Genomic DNA, 18,860 nt, shown 5'->3' on the forward strand with positions numbered 1-18,860 from the left:
TAATGTTAGTGATAGGTTTTTTTGTAGATTCCCTTTGTCATCCTGAAGAAGTTCCTTTCTGAGATTTTTTTTTTTATCATGAATGGATGTTGAATGTTATCAAATGTTTTTATGGCATTTAATAAGATGATTATATGATGTTTCCTCTTTATCTGTTGATATTATGAATTACATTGATTGATTATTTAATGTCATACCAACCTTGCATTTTTGGGAAGAAACCCCACTTGGTCATGGTGTATTATCCTTTTTATATATTGCTGGAATTGATTTAGTAATGTATTGTTGATAATTTTTTGCATCTGTGTTCATGTAGAATATTGATCTAAGTTTTCTTTTAATATGTTTGTGTGTGTATGTGTATATTTTGTTTGAGTAATGCTGACCTCACAAAATGAATTAGGAATTGTTTCCTTTTTTTTTTAACTGGAGAAGTTTGTGTATAATTTGTATTATTTTTTCCTTAAATGTTTGGTAGAATTCCTCAGTGAAGCCACGTGGGGTTGGAGTTTTTGTTTTTGTTTTTCCTCCTAAGTTTAAAAGGTATTCAGTTTTTTCAGTAGATATAGTACTGTTCAGGTTGTTTCTTCCTGAGTGGTTTTTGTAGTTTGTGTGGCTTTTTTAGTTTGTGTATTTCAGGGAATTTGTTTCCTTAAGTTGTCTAATTTGTGGACATAAAGTTGCTTGTTATATTCTTTTATTATCCTTGTCATATCCGTAGGATCTTTAGTAATATCCCCTATTTCATCTTCTCTTTTTTTGTTGGTCTGACTACAGGTATATTAATATTACAATATTAGTTACAATACAATATAAATAATATTCTTTTCAAAGAACTCATATTTGGTTTTATTAATTTTTCACTGTTTTTGTGCATTCAATTTTATTAATTTCTGCTTTTATCTTTATTTACTTCCTTCTGTTTGGGGTTAAGTTGCTCTTTTTTTCTAGTTTCTTACGTTTGGAGCTTAGATCATTAATATGACAACTTTCTTTTTTTAAAGTATAAGTATTGATGTCATAAGCTTGCTTCTCAGCCCTTTTTTAGCTGCATTCTGTAAATTTTGATATTTTCATTTTCCTTTAACTCAAAATATTTTCTAATTTCTCTTCTTACTTTCTTTTTGATTCTCTATTTAGAAGTGTGTCATTTAATTTCCCAATATTTGAGGACTTTCAAGATATCTTTCTATTATTGATTTCGAGTTTAATTGTTCAATGGGCAGTGAATAGGGAACAAATCTATTGAATTTGTTGAAGGTTGTTTCATGGGCCAGAATATGGTCTATCTTATAAAGAAGGTGTGAAAGGATGTGTATGTGTATTCTGCCGTGATTGGGTTAAAATATCAGTTAGGTCAAGCTAGATAATAGTGTTGCTCAGATCTTCTGTAGTTTTACTAATTTTCTGTCTACTTGTTCTGTCAAATACTGAGTAGAAGTCTTGAAGCCTCCAACTATAATCATGGATTTGTCAGTTTCTCCTTTCAGTCCTATCAGTTTTTACTTTATGTATGTTGGAGGTCTATTCTTAGATGTGTACGCATTTAGGATTGTTATGTTTTTTTGGTGAATTGATTCTTTTATTGTTTTTTAATTTTTCTCTTTGTCTCTGGTCATACTTACTGATCTTAAGTCTAGTTTGATACTGATAGAGTCACGCTGGCTTTCTTTTAGATAGTGTTTGCGTGGTATATCTTTTAACCTATATGTTTTTATCTTTTAAGTTGGTTTTCTTGTAGAGAGATTTGGCAATCTGTTTTTACTTTGTGTTAGACCATTTGCATTCAGTATAACTGTTGATACAGTTATATTAAAAAATCTACCACTTATTTGTTTTCTGTTTGTCCCATCTGGTACCTCATTCTTATTTTCCTTTTCTCCTGCCTAAATTTGTATTATTTTTTGTGATTCGATTTTATCTCTATGATTGACTTCCTATTTATACCTAAAGTTTTTTTAGTGGTTGCCCTTTGTTTACTATGTACATTTTAATTAATCCTGGTCTACCTTCCATCAGTATTATACTGCTTCATTTGTATTGTAAGAACCTTGCAACAGTATATTCTCAATTCTTTTTTTTCCGCTTGTTGCTGTTTGTTATTATACATTTTTTTAATGCTAAAAACCCATTGTACATAGCTGCTAATTTTTGCTTTTGATGGTCAATTATTATTTAGAGCTATTAAAAATAAGAAAAGAATAGGCCTTTTTTTAATCTTTTCAATCATTTTCGTTGGTTTTCATTTCTCTATGTAGTTTGGGTTTCCGTCTGGTATATATTCCTTTTGTGTGGAGAGCTTCCTTTAACATTTTTTGTAAAGCAGGTCTGCTGGTAGTGAATTCTCTCAATTTCTGTTATTCTGAAGGTCTTTATTTCTTCTTCATTTTTGAAAGATGTTTTCTTTGTATGTAAAATTTCGGTTGGCAGTTTTCCCTTTCAACCCTTTGAAGGTACCACTGCACCGTCTTAGAGTTTGCAAAGTTTGTGATGAGAAGTCTGCTTTAACTCTTTGTTCCACTATATGTCATATGTCGTCTTTGTCCTTTGGCTGCCTTTAAGATTTTCCGTTCATATTTTGTTTTTTATGAAGAGTCTGAATGGTTTTACTTACCCTTTTTTTGGAGGGGCGAGTAGGACTCATTTATCTTGCTTGTGGTTCTCTGACATCCTTAGATCTATGGTTTGATGTCTTTATTTTTGAAAAAGCCTCGGTCATTGTCTTTTACATATGTTTTTTCTGCCTCCTTTCTCTTCTTCTGGGATTCCAATTACAAATAGGCCTTTTGAGATTGTCTCAGAGTTCTTGAATTCACTGCTTTTTTTTTTTTTGTCCCTCTCACTGCTTTTTTTCTCCTTGTGTTCCAGTTTGGGTAATTTTTATAAACCCGTCTTCAAGTTTGCTAATTTTTTTCTCAGCTCTGTTGAATCTCCTTTGGAACCTGTTGAAGGCATTCTGCATCTCTGTTACCTTGAGTTTTTAAAAAATTGTTTCTGGTATTTCCATTTGACTTTTACATTTTCCTTTTTTCTGTTAAAATTCCTCATTGTCTTCATGCTTGTTTTCCACCATATCCACTAGGTCTTTTTTTTTTTTTTGACTATTAAATCATCAAGAATATAATTGTATCTTTCTAACATTTTGAGTTTCTATATTGGCCATAGGAAGTAAAGGGATGAACTACTGCTTCTTCAGCAGTTTTCTTTTTTTTTATTGAGGTAACATTCGTTTATAACTTTATGTAAATTTCAGGTGTACATCATTATATTTCAATTTCTGTGTAGATTACATCATGTTCACCATCCAAGACCAGTTACCATCCATCACCATACACATGTGCCTAATCACCCCTTTTGCCCTCCCCTCTTCCACCTCCCCCCTTCCCTCTTCCCTCTGGTAACCACCAATCCAATCTCTGTCTCTGTGTGTTTGTTTGTTGTTTCCATCTTCTATTTATGAGTGAGATCATATGGTATTTGACTTTCTCCCTCTGACTTATTTCACTTAGCACAATATCCTCAAGATCCATCCATGTTGTCACAAATGGCCAGATTTCATTGGTTTTTTTCATGGCTGAGTAGTATTCCATTGTGTATATATACCACATCTTCTTTATCCATTCTTCCCTTGATGGGCACCTAGGTTGCTTCCAAGTCTTGGATATTGTGAATAATGCTGCAATGAACAGAGGGGTGCATGTATCTTTATGCATTCATGTTTTCGTGTTCTTTGCATAAATACCCACCAGGGGAATGGCTGGATTGTATGGTATTTCTATTCTTAAATTTTTGAGGACTTTCCATACTGTTTTCCCTAATGGCTGCACCAGTTTGCATTCCCACCAGCAGTGTATGAGGGTTCCCTTTTCTCCACATCCTCTCCAACACTTTTTATTTTTTATCTTGTTAATTATAGCCATTCTGATGGGTGTGTGGTGATATCTCATTGTAGTTTTGATTTGCATTTCCTTAATAATCAGTGATGTTGAACATCTTTTCATGTGCCTGTTGGCCATCTGTTTATCTGCTTTGGAAAAATGTTCAGATCTTTTGCCCATTTTTTAAATTGTGTTGTTAGTTTTTTTGTTGTTGAGATGTATGAGTTCCTTATATATTTTGGATATTAACCCTTTATCAGGTATATGGTTTGCAAATATCTTCTGCCGATTGTTAGGTTGTCTTTTCATTTTGTTGATGGTTTCCTTTGCTGTGCAGAAGCTTTTTAGTTTGATGTAGTCCCAATTGTTTATTTTTTCTGTTGTTTCTCTTGCCCAGTCAGACATGGTACTTGAAAATATGCTGCTAAGACCGATGTTGAAGGGTGCACTGCCTCTAGTTTGTTCCAGAACCACTAGGTTTTTTAACATAGTAATCATAGTCGTTTTAAATTCTGTCTGTTTCAACCTCACTGAGTCTGGTTTGTCACTTGCTTTGTCTCTAGAGAGTGGATTTTTTTTCCTGCTTTCTTAGATATTTCATAATTTTTCATTGAATGACAAATGTGTATTTGGATGGGACAGTAAAGACTAATATGTATGCCTGAATAGCATGCCTGTGCTGTTAACACTGGGAGTTGAGTCAGTTTAGTTTGAAGTTGAACGAGGTTTGGGTTTTTTATTGCTAAGGTTAATTGCAATGTACCACCAGCTTCAATTCCTCTAACATTACCTTGTAATTAGAGTGGGCTTGGTTTGCAGGCAAGTTTTTCTTAATAATCTTGCTCTACCCTCCACTTTAGTCATTCCCTGTCTGGCCTCGGGGAAAGTCTGTCTCTACACCCTTGCTCCTCCCCCAGCCATGGACTGCTGTTGCTTGTTACTCCATGTTTCCTGCCCTTTATGTCCGTACTCTTTTTCTGTTTTGATCTGTATATATTGGAAGCCATGAATTGACACCAGTAAATGGCTTTAATTCTAGCTCTCTGCCTTTTCATATTTCTCTTTCTTTTTTCTGATATTGAGAAACCCATCTCCTCTTATTCCTAACGTGTTTAGCTGTTTGTTTAATCCTGCTGTAGGAAACCAGTTTCGTGGCCTTGCTAGGCTGCTGCCGTGTTTAGTGCATCTGCCTCACGTGAACCCCTCAGACGTCTCTCCCCTTTGTTTGGCTGGCTTCACTTTCTGCATGTTGCTTCTAACTTGTCTCCAGGACCTTGCTGCCCACCCTAGGCATAACTTCTTGGCACAGACCCCTAACTTCAGGAGCTTCTGGAGTGAAATATTAAACAATGAAAGGAGGAAGAAAATGGAGCTATTTTGATGCCTTCAATTTCAGAATTTCTTTTCCAGGTTAGACATTATAACAGGGCCTTGAGATATGAGAGCATTTTCTTCCCCTTACTTTCATTCTTATCTATGTAGAGGACTATGTAGAGGAAGTACTAAGTTTTTTGGGTATAGTTGACATACTGGATTAATTTTCATATCAAAAGGCATATGATTCAGAATTAATTATGAGCAGCTTATGAAGGAGAAGCATCAGTCTTGGCTGTTTCATGTTAGCCTCCCTGTCTGAAGGTTGAAACAAAATGTTGAAATTTTGGTTTTGCTCTCGCTGTAGGAAAACACAAGAAATGCTGAAAAAATATGTGATGTTACCAGTATTTTCATTTTTGCCATTTTTATGCCTCAGACCTCAAGAAGAAACATTTTGGAGTGGAGGGACGCATGTGTACCTTAGAGTTAGAGGTGTGACTCCCTATTCTGCCTCCCTTTCGTAAGGATATCTGGCAAATTATTAACCTTCTATAACTTAACTTTCTTCATCTCTGAAAATGTGCAAGAGCTCATTTGAGAGTTGTTGTGAGGATTAAATTATGGGAGAGCACCTAACATAATACCTGAGTCAATAGATACTACTTTACTTTTCTTTCTCCTTTGACTTTTTCTTACGTGGTAAATATTCTATGTTTCTAATGGATGGGGAATCTTTTATTTAACAATAGAAATCATAAATTAATTTCTTGGAATACAGTCTATTCTACTAAAAAGTAAATAGAACGTGTTTTACTTTTCTGGTTTTCTTATATAATAGGATTTTACTGGCCATTTTGCTTTTCTACTTGATCATTTTACATTGAAAGCTCTGGTCCATATTTATTCTGGGAAACCAACAACAAATCTCTGCGATCTGCTCAAAATAAATAAAACATAGAAAAATAATTTGAATATGACTTTATTCTAATACTAGATAGACAATAACTTCCTACGTCTTACATAAGCCAGAAAACTAACTATAATTTGTAACGTGGCTTATGCCTTTCTTATATTAAGGTAGTATGTAACTAGAATAATGAACATTTGACATGCATTCTGTTTTCTTATATTGGGAACCAAATGAGGGTTATATGCCATCCTAACAAAGTGTTCCTCTCTCCTGTTGATTTATTAATGTCATAAATGTGAAGCTTTATTATTTTATTTTCTTAGGACAAGGCTATTTATGTTAAATATTCACAAGTTAAAAAATCTTGATGATTTATTATGTTTATTTGATGCCAGTTTCAAATATATGGCATTTCTTTTACAGGATTGTCTCTTCTCATTTTTTAACGTTTATCAAAGTGGCATCCCTGCCTGAGTCAGATGATAATATAATTTATGTGGATAACTGCTTCTGAAATCTCTCAGATGAAAAAGAGAAATGGTTGTGTGGAGTTTAATACATTTCACAGATAATAAAATCAAAATAAAAGAAACAACAATAAAATCTTTCTTTACCAAAACAAATATTCTCTATTGCCTATATAGGTAGGATCGTTTCTGAGTAAGTTCAGAGATATTTTCTAAGACAAATAGGATATCTTTTTTTTTTTTTTGAGGAAGATTAGCTCTGAGCTATCTGCTGCCAATTCTCCTCTTTTTGCTGAGGAAGACTGGCCCTGAGCTAACATCCATGCCCGTCTTCCTCTATATGTGGCACGCCTACCACAGCGTGGCGTGCCAAGCAGTGCCATGTCTTCATTCAGGATCCAAACCGGTGAACCCTGGGCTGCCGAGAAGCGGAACGTGTGCACTTAACCACTGCGCCACTGGGCCGGCCCCCTAGAATATCTTTTTTTGACCTAAAGTCTTTTAAGTAAAGTTCTAAAAAAAACAGAGAAATGTTAGAGTGTTGATTTTCCTCATTTAAATATTAGCCATTATTGTCCTTATTGCACTAATTCTCATTTTATTTTTGAAAAGCCTGACTTTGCTCCAGAAATTGCTGCCATTTTCACTGAAAATTCCATCTGTTCGTTTTCTATAGATGTGCTGGTAATTGGGCAAAACTTTCCAGTAAGCTTTGCTGACCCAGATAACATTTTTAAATATACTCTCCAACATTTTCCTCTTAAATGTGTGAGTTCATCTATACATTTGTATACATTCATACATGTTTAAAGTCGCAATAGTAATACCAATTCGTGTGTCATAATTGCAATTACAGTTACTGGTTTGACAAGTCGGAAGACAGAGTTTGGAGCTACCACAGAAATTAGAAATTTAGGTTTGAAATCCAGGATAAAAGGGAGCCACAGAGGAGGAGCCCCCAAATTCTGCATGTATTAAGCTATGTATTTAGACCACAATGTTTTATTTCCCTTTATTTGTTTTCAACAACTCTATTGAGGTTAATTTACATACAGTAAAATGCACCCACTTTAAATGTATAGTATGTAATTAAATGTATAGTTTGAATTTTAACAAATGTATGATAGCTGTTGGAGGGAATACAAATGATACGACATAATTTGGCAGTGTCTGGTAAACATTTAAAACTTAAAATACTCTGATCCTGTTAACCCACTTCTGGGAATCTATTATCTAAAAGTAACTACTTGAATACATACAGTATACTTAGAAGGATATTTAGTTGCACTAGTGTTTGTAGTAGCCAATGTTTGGAAATACCTGAATTGTTACATCTGTTACGATAGAGTACTTTGCAACTATGAATGTAAATTTGATATATTTTAACCAGGAAAAATATACTTGATATATCCAGTGACAAAAGAAAGTTATAGACCAAGAGTTCTAAGTTATAGCTGGGGGTGGGGGTGGGGGCAGTTGTGTGTGTTCCATTCATCCAGTTAGCCATTGTGATATTTTGGGCAAGAAATAATGGCAGCTGGAACTAAAATGGGTTGTAGAGATGAGAGATATAAATGGTTTCAAAGGATTTGGGAGGCAAATTCAAAAGGATTGGGTGATATTTTAGAGGGGGAAATGAGGCAAAAGGAGGAGAAACCTGTCTCCAGATTTCTGGGTTTTGGTAGTTGACTGATGGTTGAACAGTGATTAGATAGTGAACATTTTAAAAATAGTAGGTTGAGAGAGGAAAGTTTTCAGTTCATTTTAAGTATTTGGAACGTGAGGGGATTTTGCTATATGTTCAAGTGGAAATAGGTGGTAGACACATGTAATGGATCTGGTACCCACTGGAGAAGTCTTGACTGGTGACGTAAATTTGGGAGTCACTTGCTGTGTAGCTGATAATTGAAACAAGCACATGTGAAATTGATCAGGGAGACACTTTAGGATAGGAAGAGAGGGGACCTAGAATCAAGCCTCGAGAAACACAACATTAAAGGTCAGATATGAGGAGGAGGAGTCAGTGAAGGAGGGAGGGGAATTGTAGGGTTATTGAACACAAGGGAGACAAGTATTTTAAGGAGGAGCTGGTGAATAATGACTGAAAATGCTCTTTGCTCATATGTGTGGCTAATACTTAGCAGGAGTTGTTTCAGGGGAATAACGGGGACAGAAGAATTAGAATGAGTGAGTGGTAGGAGAGGAAATGGACACAGGAAGTTAGACAACTTTGTGAAAATTGGAAAAGATACTTGTGTTATTATGTTAGTAGCAGGAAAAGATAGAGTAAAAATCCAGCTACTTAAAAATCATATGTGTGGGGGCTGGCCTGGTGGCATAGTGATGTTTGCATGCTTTGTTTTGGCAGCCTGGGGTTTGTGGGTTTGGATCCTGGGCAGGGACCCACACACCGCTTGTCAAGCCATGCTGTGGCAGCGTCCCACATACAAAGTAGAGGAAGATTGGCACAGATGTTAGCTCAGGGCCACTCTTCCTCAAGCAAAAAGAGAAAAATTGGTGACAGATGTTAGCTCAGGTGCCAGTCTTTAAAAAAAAAAATAATAATGTGGTTAAATCTTGATGGAAAATGTTGAGACATAAACATGCTTATAGTAATTCAAGGGCATTTATCCTGATTGGGTTGTGTCTCTCTCTCGCTCTCTTTTTCTTTTTTAATATTTCTACTAAGCTTTTATACTGTGGATGAAAATTCCACAGCTTAATGTTTTCTCTTAGATTTTTTTGCCAGCTGGAAATGCAGATAGTATCAACATCAAAACTAAGACCTTCCCTTTCAATTAATTGTAGTTTCAAGCCATTCCATCTTGGGTAGCTTTCCTCAATATCCAGTTTACAAACATTTTCTCTGATTGCTGTGTGTTCCAGGTACCAAGGAGATGCCTTTTTTACCCCTTTACTTCTGTGTATCAGTATATTGAAGTAGCGTCCTTTAAGACGTTAGCAAATACTTATTGATGGCTATAATTTATGAATATTCATGCTTTTTATCTCAGATATTCAAGATTAAAGCAGTCCAGTTGGCTGAGAAACTCCTTCCTGCCTTTAACACACCTACCGGGATTCCCTGGGCAATGGTGAATCTGAAAAGGTAAATTCTATTTTTATGTAGTTATCTTGTTTTTAAAGAATTAGATTGAAGGCTGGCCTAGTGATGTAGTGGTTATGTTCATGCGCATTGCTTCAGTGGCCTGGGATTTGCTGGTTTGCATCGCGGGCACAGACCTACACACCGCTCATCAAGCCATGCTGTGGTGGCATCCCACATAGAAGAACTAGAAGGCCCTACAACTAGCATATACAATTATGTACTGGGGCTTTGGGGAGAAAAAAAATAAAATAAAAAAGGAGGAAGATAGGCAACAGATGTTAGCTCAGGGCCAATCTTCCTCACCAAAAAAAATAAATAAATAAAAAAATTAGAGATTAACTGATTTTTTGACCTTTTTAGTTATAGAAATTTCTAACGATCTGCCTCCACCATACTTTTTAAGACGTAAATTGTTTTTCTCTGCATATGTGCAGAAGGATATTTCTTTAAAATGTTTTCTAATTTTTAAAAATATGTTCTTTACTTTGAAACAGTTCACCTGCCTTAACTGTATTCTAGTTTCTGCTGCTTGTATCTCTAAGTTTAGATTTCTCTTCCTCTCTTGTATGGTTATATATGTTTTTTTTATTTGCTTATTCATTTCCATTTAGTGCTGTAATGTTTTCAAAGTGCTTTCCCTCTCTTGCTTTTTGTACCCTACCTGTTGATCTTCTAAGTCAAAATGGAATGCAGTATGCCTTAAAATCAGGGCTTCCTGTTGCTGAATGCCTTATAGTGATAAGGGAAGACGTAATTTGTGATGTTGACTGTAGGATCCTTATTATAGTATTTACACTATTGAAGTTCAAAGTGAGCTCTTAAAACATTCTTTGCAATCTGTTTTGTTCTAATAGAAAGCACTGGTTTGACTTAGAAATAGATGAGATGTTTTATTTAGACAACTTTGTAAGTCATGCAAAGATATGCAATAAAATTTGAATAATGTCAACATATTTTAACTTGTATTTAAATAATTTATTCTGACTGAAATTTTTGCTGCTCATTTTTTCTCCAAATGAAATTTATTATTCATTTTAATGTTGAAGCTTGGAAATTATGTGAAAATTTGACTTTTAGGTTTCTTTCCCCCAGACCCTTTAGAATAAATTTAGGAGTATTTATTTTCTGTAGACGTGGTTCTGTGACAACTTTATTTGAAAAAACTGATCTATTTTAGTTATTTTTTTCTAATAGAGGACTTTATGGAGTTTAGATTTACACTGAGAAATCAGCATTTAATACTGAACATGAAGTCTAACTTTACTATTCTCTGATTTCATGCACTATGTATAATGTAAATTACCTCCTTGTGAGGAAGAAGCTGCCTGGAGTTCCAGAGCAACCTCCCCAAAAGGATATGGCCAAACGGTGGTGTGTACATACCTGTTCTCTTTCCTTAGTTTCATGACATATTTTCTGGTGTTTCCTTCAGTACCACTGCAGAGTCATATAACTCTCATAGATAATAGGAAATTAAATTAATTTAAAATTTAATTCTGAGATGAAGAAAGACTGCAGGACTTTTTTTTTTTCTTTTTTTCTGTGTAGAAGAAGAGAACTGAAAAATCGAGCTTAAATTGCAAAACTTCAAACTTAGATTGAGATGAAAGAAAGATTTTCAAGGATCATATCTTGAACATTTTATAAGTTTAATTTTCACTTAGTTTCTTTGTATACATACAAATACATATTTTACTTGAGTTTATAGATTATAAATAATTATTTACCTAAGTTTTAAAGGTCATTTTTTCCTTTTTTTTGGTTGAGGTCTACACATATCCCACACATATGCCTTCGTCCTCTCTTGATGCCTGAAGGTCAACCCATGTTCACAATCTGGCATATTTATCTTCTACAATATGATACAGTGTGCAGGAACACAAACGTGTACACTGATGCAACTTTTAAAATGTTTTATGGTTTGTTTGGTTGTCAGCTTTTCTACTAATTTTTGTCACTCAACACTATCTCATAGACTATCTCATATTCCAGGTCATCTGAGAAAGCTTTAAGTCAGTCTTTGGGATGACAACTTATTGGAACCTAGAGTATATTATCATACATAGGTTAGGTAACCTATCCATGGGTTATACCGTAATTTATCCAGTCAGTTCCCTATCAGTGGTATTTGTTTGTTTCCATTATTTTGCTACCATAAACATTGTTACAATTGTACCCTGTTATATATGTGCTTGTGTAGTGGGGATTTTTCTCTGAAAGTGATCCTCAAGAATGTGATTGCTGGATCACAAGACATGTCTTTTTCATTTTTGTGGGACACATTCTAAAGTGTGGGATTGCTGGATCAAAGACTATGTGTATCTTTAAATTTAATAGTTACTCCCAAAATGTTTTCCAAAAAACTGTAGTTCATCATGTTTTCACCTGCAATGTATGAGAGTGTTTAAATGCCTGCAGGTCTAAGTTCTGTTTACTTTTTGACAGACAACAGATGGCTATAAAGTATTATTCATTGTTATTTTCAGCCTAATAAATTTGAGCATCCTTTTCATAAATTTATTGGACACTCAGATTTGCTTTTTTTGTGACTTATCTATTCCTAAGTGTTGATCGACTTGTCTTTGCAAAAGTGCTTTGTAGATTTTAAATTAATTCTTTTTTCCCTGTTGTACTACTTGTCTGTTGTCTTTATTTATAATAATTTTTCATTCTTAAGTTTTAGATTTTTATCTATTCAAATGTGTCTTTTATAACTTTTGGGTTTATAGTCTAGGTTAAAAATATTGTCTCCACTTATATCATATAGTCTTTTAGATTTCCATAAAATGTTTTTATAATATTGCGTTTTTAAAAAAATTCATCCAATATGATGTAGATTTTTCATCAGTTGCCTTTATCAGATTGAGGAAGTTTCTTCTATTCCTGTATCACTGAGAGTTTTTATCATGAATGGGTGTTGAGTATGGCCAGATACTTCTTTTTCTTCATATAGGGAGATGATCATATGATTTTTCACCTTTATTCTGTTAAATGCTAAATTACTTATTAGATTTTCAAATGTTAAACCAACTTTGAATTCCTGGGATATTCCCTGGCCATAATGTATTATCCTCTTTGTATTTAGCTGTATTTGGTGTTAGAGTTATCTGGCCTCATAAAATGAAGTGGGAAATAGTCTTTCTTCCTTTATTTTCTGAAAACATTTGTGTAACACTAGTGTTACTTCTTCCTTAAGTGTTTGATGGATTCACCTATGCAATTATCAGGGCTGGAAATTTTCTTTGTGGTAAGGTTTTGATAAATTCAACTTTTCTAATATATATATAATGGCTATTAAGGTTTTGTTTACATTTTTTGTCAGTTTTAATTAATTGTATTTTTCAGGGATTTCTCTGTTTCACGTAAGTTATCAAATTCTTTGGTGTGCAGTTCTACGTATTACTTTCTTATGCCTTTCCTGTTTCTAGGCTTTGTAGTGATAACCTCTCTTTCATTCCTCATTTTGGTAATTTGTGTTCTCTCTTTTTATCAGTATGGTTAGGCTTTTTTCACTTTGGTTAGGCTTTTTTCACTTTGGTTAGGCTTTTTTCACTTTGGTTAATCTTTTTAAAGAGTTAACTTTTGTTTTTACATACATTAAGTTAGCATTAGTTCTATCTTTTGTGTTTTCTGTTTCATCAATTTCTGCTGTAATTTTAGTATTTCCTTCCTTTTCCTCATTGGAGTTTGATTTTGTGTTTTTAGGCTTTTTTACACTGGAATCATAGGCCTTTGATTTTAGACCTTTCTCTTTTTTATCCCCTAATAAGCACTTTTTCCTGTAAGAATTTTAAAGCTATAAATTTCCCTCTAAGGACTACTTTGCCTGCATCCTAGAAATTTTAATATGTTGTTTTTTCATTATCAAAAAATATTTTCTAATTTCCCTTGGGATGTCTTCTTTGGCACATTCAGTTGTTTATAATTGTGTTGTTCAATTTGTCAAATTTTAGGTTTCTTAGGTATCTTATTGTTTTGATTTCTAATTTAATTGTGATCAGAGAAAATGCTCTATGATTTCAGTCCTTTTAAATTTATTGCAACTTATTTATGGCTCAGTATATAGTCTTTGTTGATAAATATGTAGTCATGCATTGCTTAATGACAGGGATATGTTTTGAGAAATATGTCGTATGTGATTTTGTTGTTGTGTGAACATCATGGAGTGTAGTTACACAAACCTAGATGGTATAGCCTACTACACACCTATGCTATATGGTACTAATCTTATGGGACCACCATTGTATATGTCGTCTGTCATAGACCGAAACATCATTAGGCAGTGCGACTATGCTTGATTGTATATTCTGCAGTTGCTGGGTGTAGTGTTCTACAATATCAGTAAGGTTAAGGTAGTTGATGTTGTCTGTCTTTCCTGATTTTTTATTATTTAAGTTAATCAATAAATTAATTAATTGAATTAACTAATGGTATGCTTGTTTTATGAGTTACTGAGATGAGATGTTAAACCATTCCAACTATGATTGTGGAATTGTCTACTTCTCTATTTCTGTAAGGTTTTTCCTTCATGTATTTTGAAGCTTTATTCTTAGGTACTTACACATGTATGATATGTCTTTCTGATTTCATCCTTTTATCATTATGATGTGTCTCTCTTCATTTCTGGTAATAGTTTTGTCTTGAAGTTTGTTTTATCAGATGTTAATGTAGCTGCTCCACCCTTCTTATGCTTACTGTTTTCATAGTATATCTTTTTTTACTCATTTATTTTCAACCTCACTGAATTGTAATAATTATAGTCCTTCTTTTGGAGACAGCATATAGTTGGATCTTGCTTTTGTTTTTCAGTCTGACAATATCTGCCTTTTAGTTGGAATGTTTAATCCATTAACATTTAATTTAATTATTGATGCAATTTGATTTAAGTTCTCTGTTTTTTCTTCATTTCTCTTTTCCTAACTTCTCTTGAATTAACAAATATGTTTTAGAATTCTGTTTTAGTTTATCTATTAGTGTTTTTATTTATTTCTTAGCTTTCTTTTAGTGATTGCTATAGGGATCACAGTATACATAATTAAATTTTCAGTTAACAGAGTTAATACTGTACTACTTTATGTAAAGTATAGAAACATTTCAACCATACCTGTCCGTTTACACCCTTCCTCCCATCCTTTATGTGCTATAGTTGTCAAGTGAATTACATCTAATATACTATAAATCTCAAAATACATTGTTAAAATGTTTGTTTAAATAGATTTATTTCAATGAAATTGAGAGGGATAGTAGTCTAATATTTATTCAGGTGTTTACTATATCCAGTGCTCTTCATTTCTCTTGGAAGATCTGAGTTTTACTCTAGTATCACTTCACTTCAGCTTTAAGAACTTTATTTAGCATTTCTTGTAGTTCTAATCTGTAGGGGTGAATTCTTACTGTTCTTTGTTTGGAAAAGTCTTTGCGTTCATTCTTAAAGGATATTTTCAGTGTATGTAAAATTTTTGTTTGATGGGTTTTTTCTTTCTATACTTTAAAAGATGTTGTTTGGCTCTGATCTAGTTTCCATTGTTTCTGATAAATAGGAATTTGAATTGTTGTTTTAATAATATCTTTTTTCTCTGCATGCTTTGAAGATTTTGTCTTTATTTTTGGTTTTCAGCAGTTTGACTAATAAGATGGGCCTCAGCATGGTTCCTTTTTTTGCTGCTCCTCGTGCATGCTACTTTAGCTTTGCTGAGTTCATATGCAGAATTGGGGGCGTCTCCTCTCCAGGATTCCTGCTCCCTCTTTCTTCAGCAGCTGTTATTGCTTCGAACACTGGCTTCTGATTCTTCAACAAAGAAAGTCTGCTAGTTTCTATCAGATTTCAGCTGTTCTGCCTGTTTTGGACTTTCTTTGGCCTAAAAGCTATAAGAAAATGGGTAACTTACCCCATGGTTGCCTATTTTCTTAGGTCTCTACCATCCTCAGAATCTGCCTGCTTTTGTTCATTATTCAGTGACTTCAGGTCACTGTCGTTTTGCGTTTTGTCCAGAGTTTATAGTTTGTTTTTCTGCAGGGGAGACTAGTTCAGTCATTAGGAGATTTCAGGGTCATAATTTGGAGTAGAAATTAGAAAAATTTTGATAGATTTATTCTTAGATTCTTGACTTTTTAAAAATGCTATTATAAATGGTATTATTTTAAAATTTTCATTCTCTCTTTACTGCTGGAACATAGAATATGACTGCTTTTGTAAAGTTATTTCGAATTCAGCAATCTTCTTATTTTGAATTCTCTTGTTCATATCAATAATTTGAGGTTTTTAAACATTTCCTTTATATACAGTCATGTCATGTGTGAATAAGGACAGTATCTCTCCACTCCCCCTTTTACTGTATTGGCCAGGACCTTAGAGTACATTATTGAATAGAAATAGTGATCAAGGAATTCTCAGTAGAAAGTGAGATTTTCACCATTAAGAATGATGTTAGCTGTTGATTTTTTTGTAGGTAACTGTTATCAGTTTAAGGCAGTTCTATTTATTTCTAATATTTTAAGATTTTTAAAATAATCTTGTATTGTGGAACTTCTTAAAGCTATTTTTCTGTAGTGATTAAAGTTTTAAGAATTTTGTTCCTAAATCATTTTATTGCAGCCATTTATACTGATTTGTTTTCCAATGAGAAACCATTATTATATTCAAGGAATAAACCCAATTTGATCAAGATGTCCTATCCGTTTTTATATATTACTGGATTTTGTTTGCTAATATTTTGTTTAGGATCTTTGCATCTTATTTTTTTATGTATGAGATTGGTCTGTACTTTTTCTCTTAATCTTGTTCAGTTTTGATATCAAGGTTTGCTTCTCTTATAAAATATGGTAGGTATTGATCCTTCTTTTTCTATTCTCTTGAAGAGTTTGTATAAGAATTTTCTTTTTTCCACAGATGCTTGATAGAAACTTCTGGTAAAGTGACTTGGGTCTGGATTCTTATTTTGAGAAAGTTTTTATACTGCTGATTTAATATCTTTTATCACTTAAATAAATTACATTAGGCAATTTGTTTTCTATTCACTTAAAGTAAATTTTAGTAAGATATACTTTGCTAGGGCTCTGTCCATCTGATATAATACATTAATTATATCCTTGTATCGTTTACTCTCCATATTATCTGCTATGTATCTTTTTATACTAATATCAGACACTCAGTAAATGATGGTGTTCAATTTTTTTCTGCATACCCCTAAGCAAGATACTGTAGACATTTTGAATGAAATGACACAGTTCTCACTTTCAAAGAACCAGCCAGGGCTACGTGGTTGTGATATTCAGTGGAATGACACATGACAGGTACCTAAATATTATGTTATAATGCAGATGACATCATCATGCAAGCAACCTGATAGGAGATTGTTGGAGAAAAGGAAATTTACTTTTATTTAAGAAGATCAGGGAGTTTTCATGGAGCAGTTTAGTTTGCTTTTGTAAAGGAGTAAGATGTTAGTAGGTGATACAGGTGGGATAGGGCATTTTGAGTGGAAGAAATAGTTTACCCAAAAAGGGATGCAGAGATGAGAAAGTACAGGGGAGAAACTTGGACTTTTAGAGGAAGGGCTGGTGATGAAATATGGGGGACCAGTATATATGAACCTCCAGATGCCTCAGCCAATCCTTTAAGTATGGAGACTTACAAAAGGGCAACAGTGCCATTTCTGTAAGGGGCTCAACCTTTAACTAGAAAGCTCGCTTTGGAGTTACTGAGATAAATTTCATTATCAGGAGACTGAAGGAAGATCTGGAAAGTGTATTTGAAATTCTTCTCTCTGAAAAAGTAGCAAGACGTCTATGGGGCATAAGTAAAGAAGGCCCTAGACATCATTACTACCCCCTCATTTGTAGGGATAACTTGGGAGACAAACAACATTTTTCTTGGAATCCTTTGCTCTCTTGAAGGCAACAACATAGAAAAGCAATGATACTTTACCCCTGTACTAGATTCAGTCCTTTTGCTATGTACATCCATCCAACAGAGCCGTGCCTGTTTTGTTGACCACTGTATGCTTAGCACTTAACATGATAACTGCATGCATCGTGTGCAAATAACAGTTATCCCAGGCAGAAGTCTGATAAGCAGTGTTATGATTCTGACATGGTTGGCAAAAGCACAAGGAATGAAGCTAAGCTGAGTATGCAGAGTAGAAGCTGAGCCAGCAGAAAACCATACATGGAAGGCTTCATTAAAAAGAGAGAAGGAACCGCACAGATTAAATTTCCCAGCCAACAGCTTCAGCATCCTCCACGTAATCCTCAAACTACTATAGCACTGAATTTCTACATCTTGACCACAGAGGGTTATTCTGTTATCATCCGTTGTTCAGTGAAGGGTTCTAAGAGGAAATGGTCTATTGTGATTTGGGGTAAATACTTAGCTTGGATTGATCTCTCGTTGTTCAAGAAGGAATAAGTGGGTAAAAATTAGGACCTTTAAAAAGATTTTATGCCTTAATCTAAGAGGCAGAGAAAGCAGGCATTTGACAAAGTTTTACTTCAGGAAATATTTAAATTTTAAACATATCCTTCTCTTGAATTTTTCAATCATGTTGAACTTAAGGATACTATAAAGTAACACAAAATTTAGGGGAAATAAACTAGGAAAAATGTTAGTGGCAGTAATGGTATTGGTAGCATATGAGCATCATTCTTAATATATAAGTAGCTTTTTTACACTATAAGAAAAACACCCACCAATTATTTAAAAAGCTGCTAATTACATGAATAGGTAATTCAGAAAAGAAATAGAGTTGAAAGATAAACATGAAAAATCTTTAGTCACTTAAGTAATCAAAAAAATTTAGATTTAAAATATAAGATTCCAATTTTTTTTTGCCTAGAAAATTGACAAAAAGGGAATGATGTTATCTAGGATTGGCAGAGTGAAGAAATGAAAACCGCGTATGTTCTTGGAAGTGGAAATTTGAGGAACTCGGAAGGTAGATTGGCGGTAGGTTTCAGAAACCTTGAAATACGCCTGCGCTATGATCTTGTAATTTTACTTCTGGAAATTTATATTAAGGAAGTAAGTGAAAGTATGCACAGAGATTTAACTGTAAGGTTGTTCACGGCAGTGATGTTTATATTAATGAAAATAGAATGAAACTGCATTAAATACAAAGGAGGGGCATGTCCATACAGTGGAATGTGACATAGCCATTTGGAATGATGTTCCAGAAGTGAAT

General features: G+C 33.8%; 1 protein-coding gene across 3 annotated transcripts in view; it reads left to right on the forward strand.

Annotated features, from left to right (window-relative positions):
• The window catches only part of MAN1A2 (mannosidase alpha class 1A member 2), a 194,577-nt gene that overhangs the window by 83,990 nt on the left and 91,727 nt on the right, over positions 1 to 18,860 (forward strand). For all 3 annotated transcript variants that reach the window (XM_046645240.1, XM_046645241.1, XM_046645239.1), the window contains exon 6: positions 9,587 to 9,681. In XM_046645240.1, the coding sequence (XP_046501196.1) occupies positions 9,587 to 9,681 (95 nt within the window). The remainder of the gene's footprint in view (positions 1 to 9,586; positions 9,682 to 18,860) is intronic.

This window comes from Equus quagga, chromosome 18 (genome assembly GCF_021613505.1).
Source record: "Equus quagga isolate Etosha38 chromosome 18, UCLA_HA_Equagga_1.0, whole genome shotgun sequence".
Classification (NCBI taxonomy): Eukaryota; Metazoa; Chordata; class Mammalia; order Perissodactyla; family Equidae; genus Equus; species Equus quagga.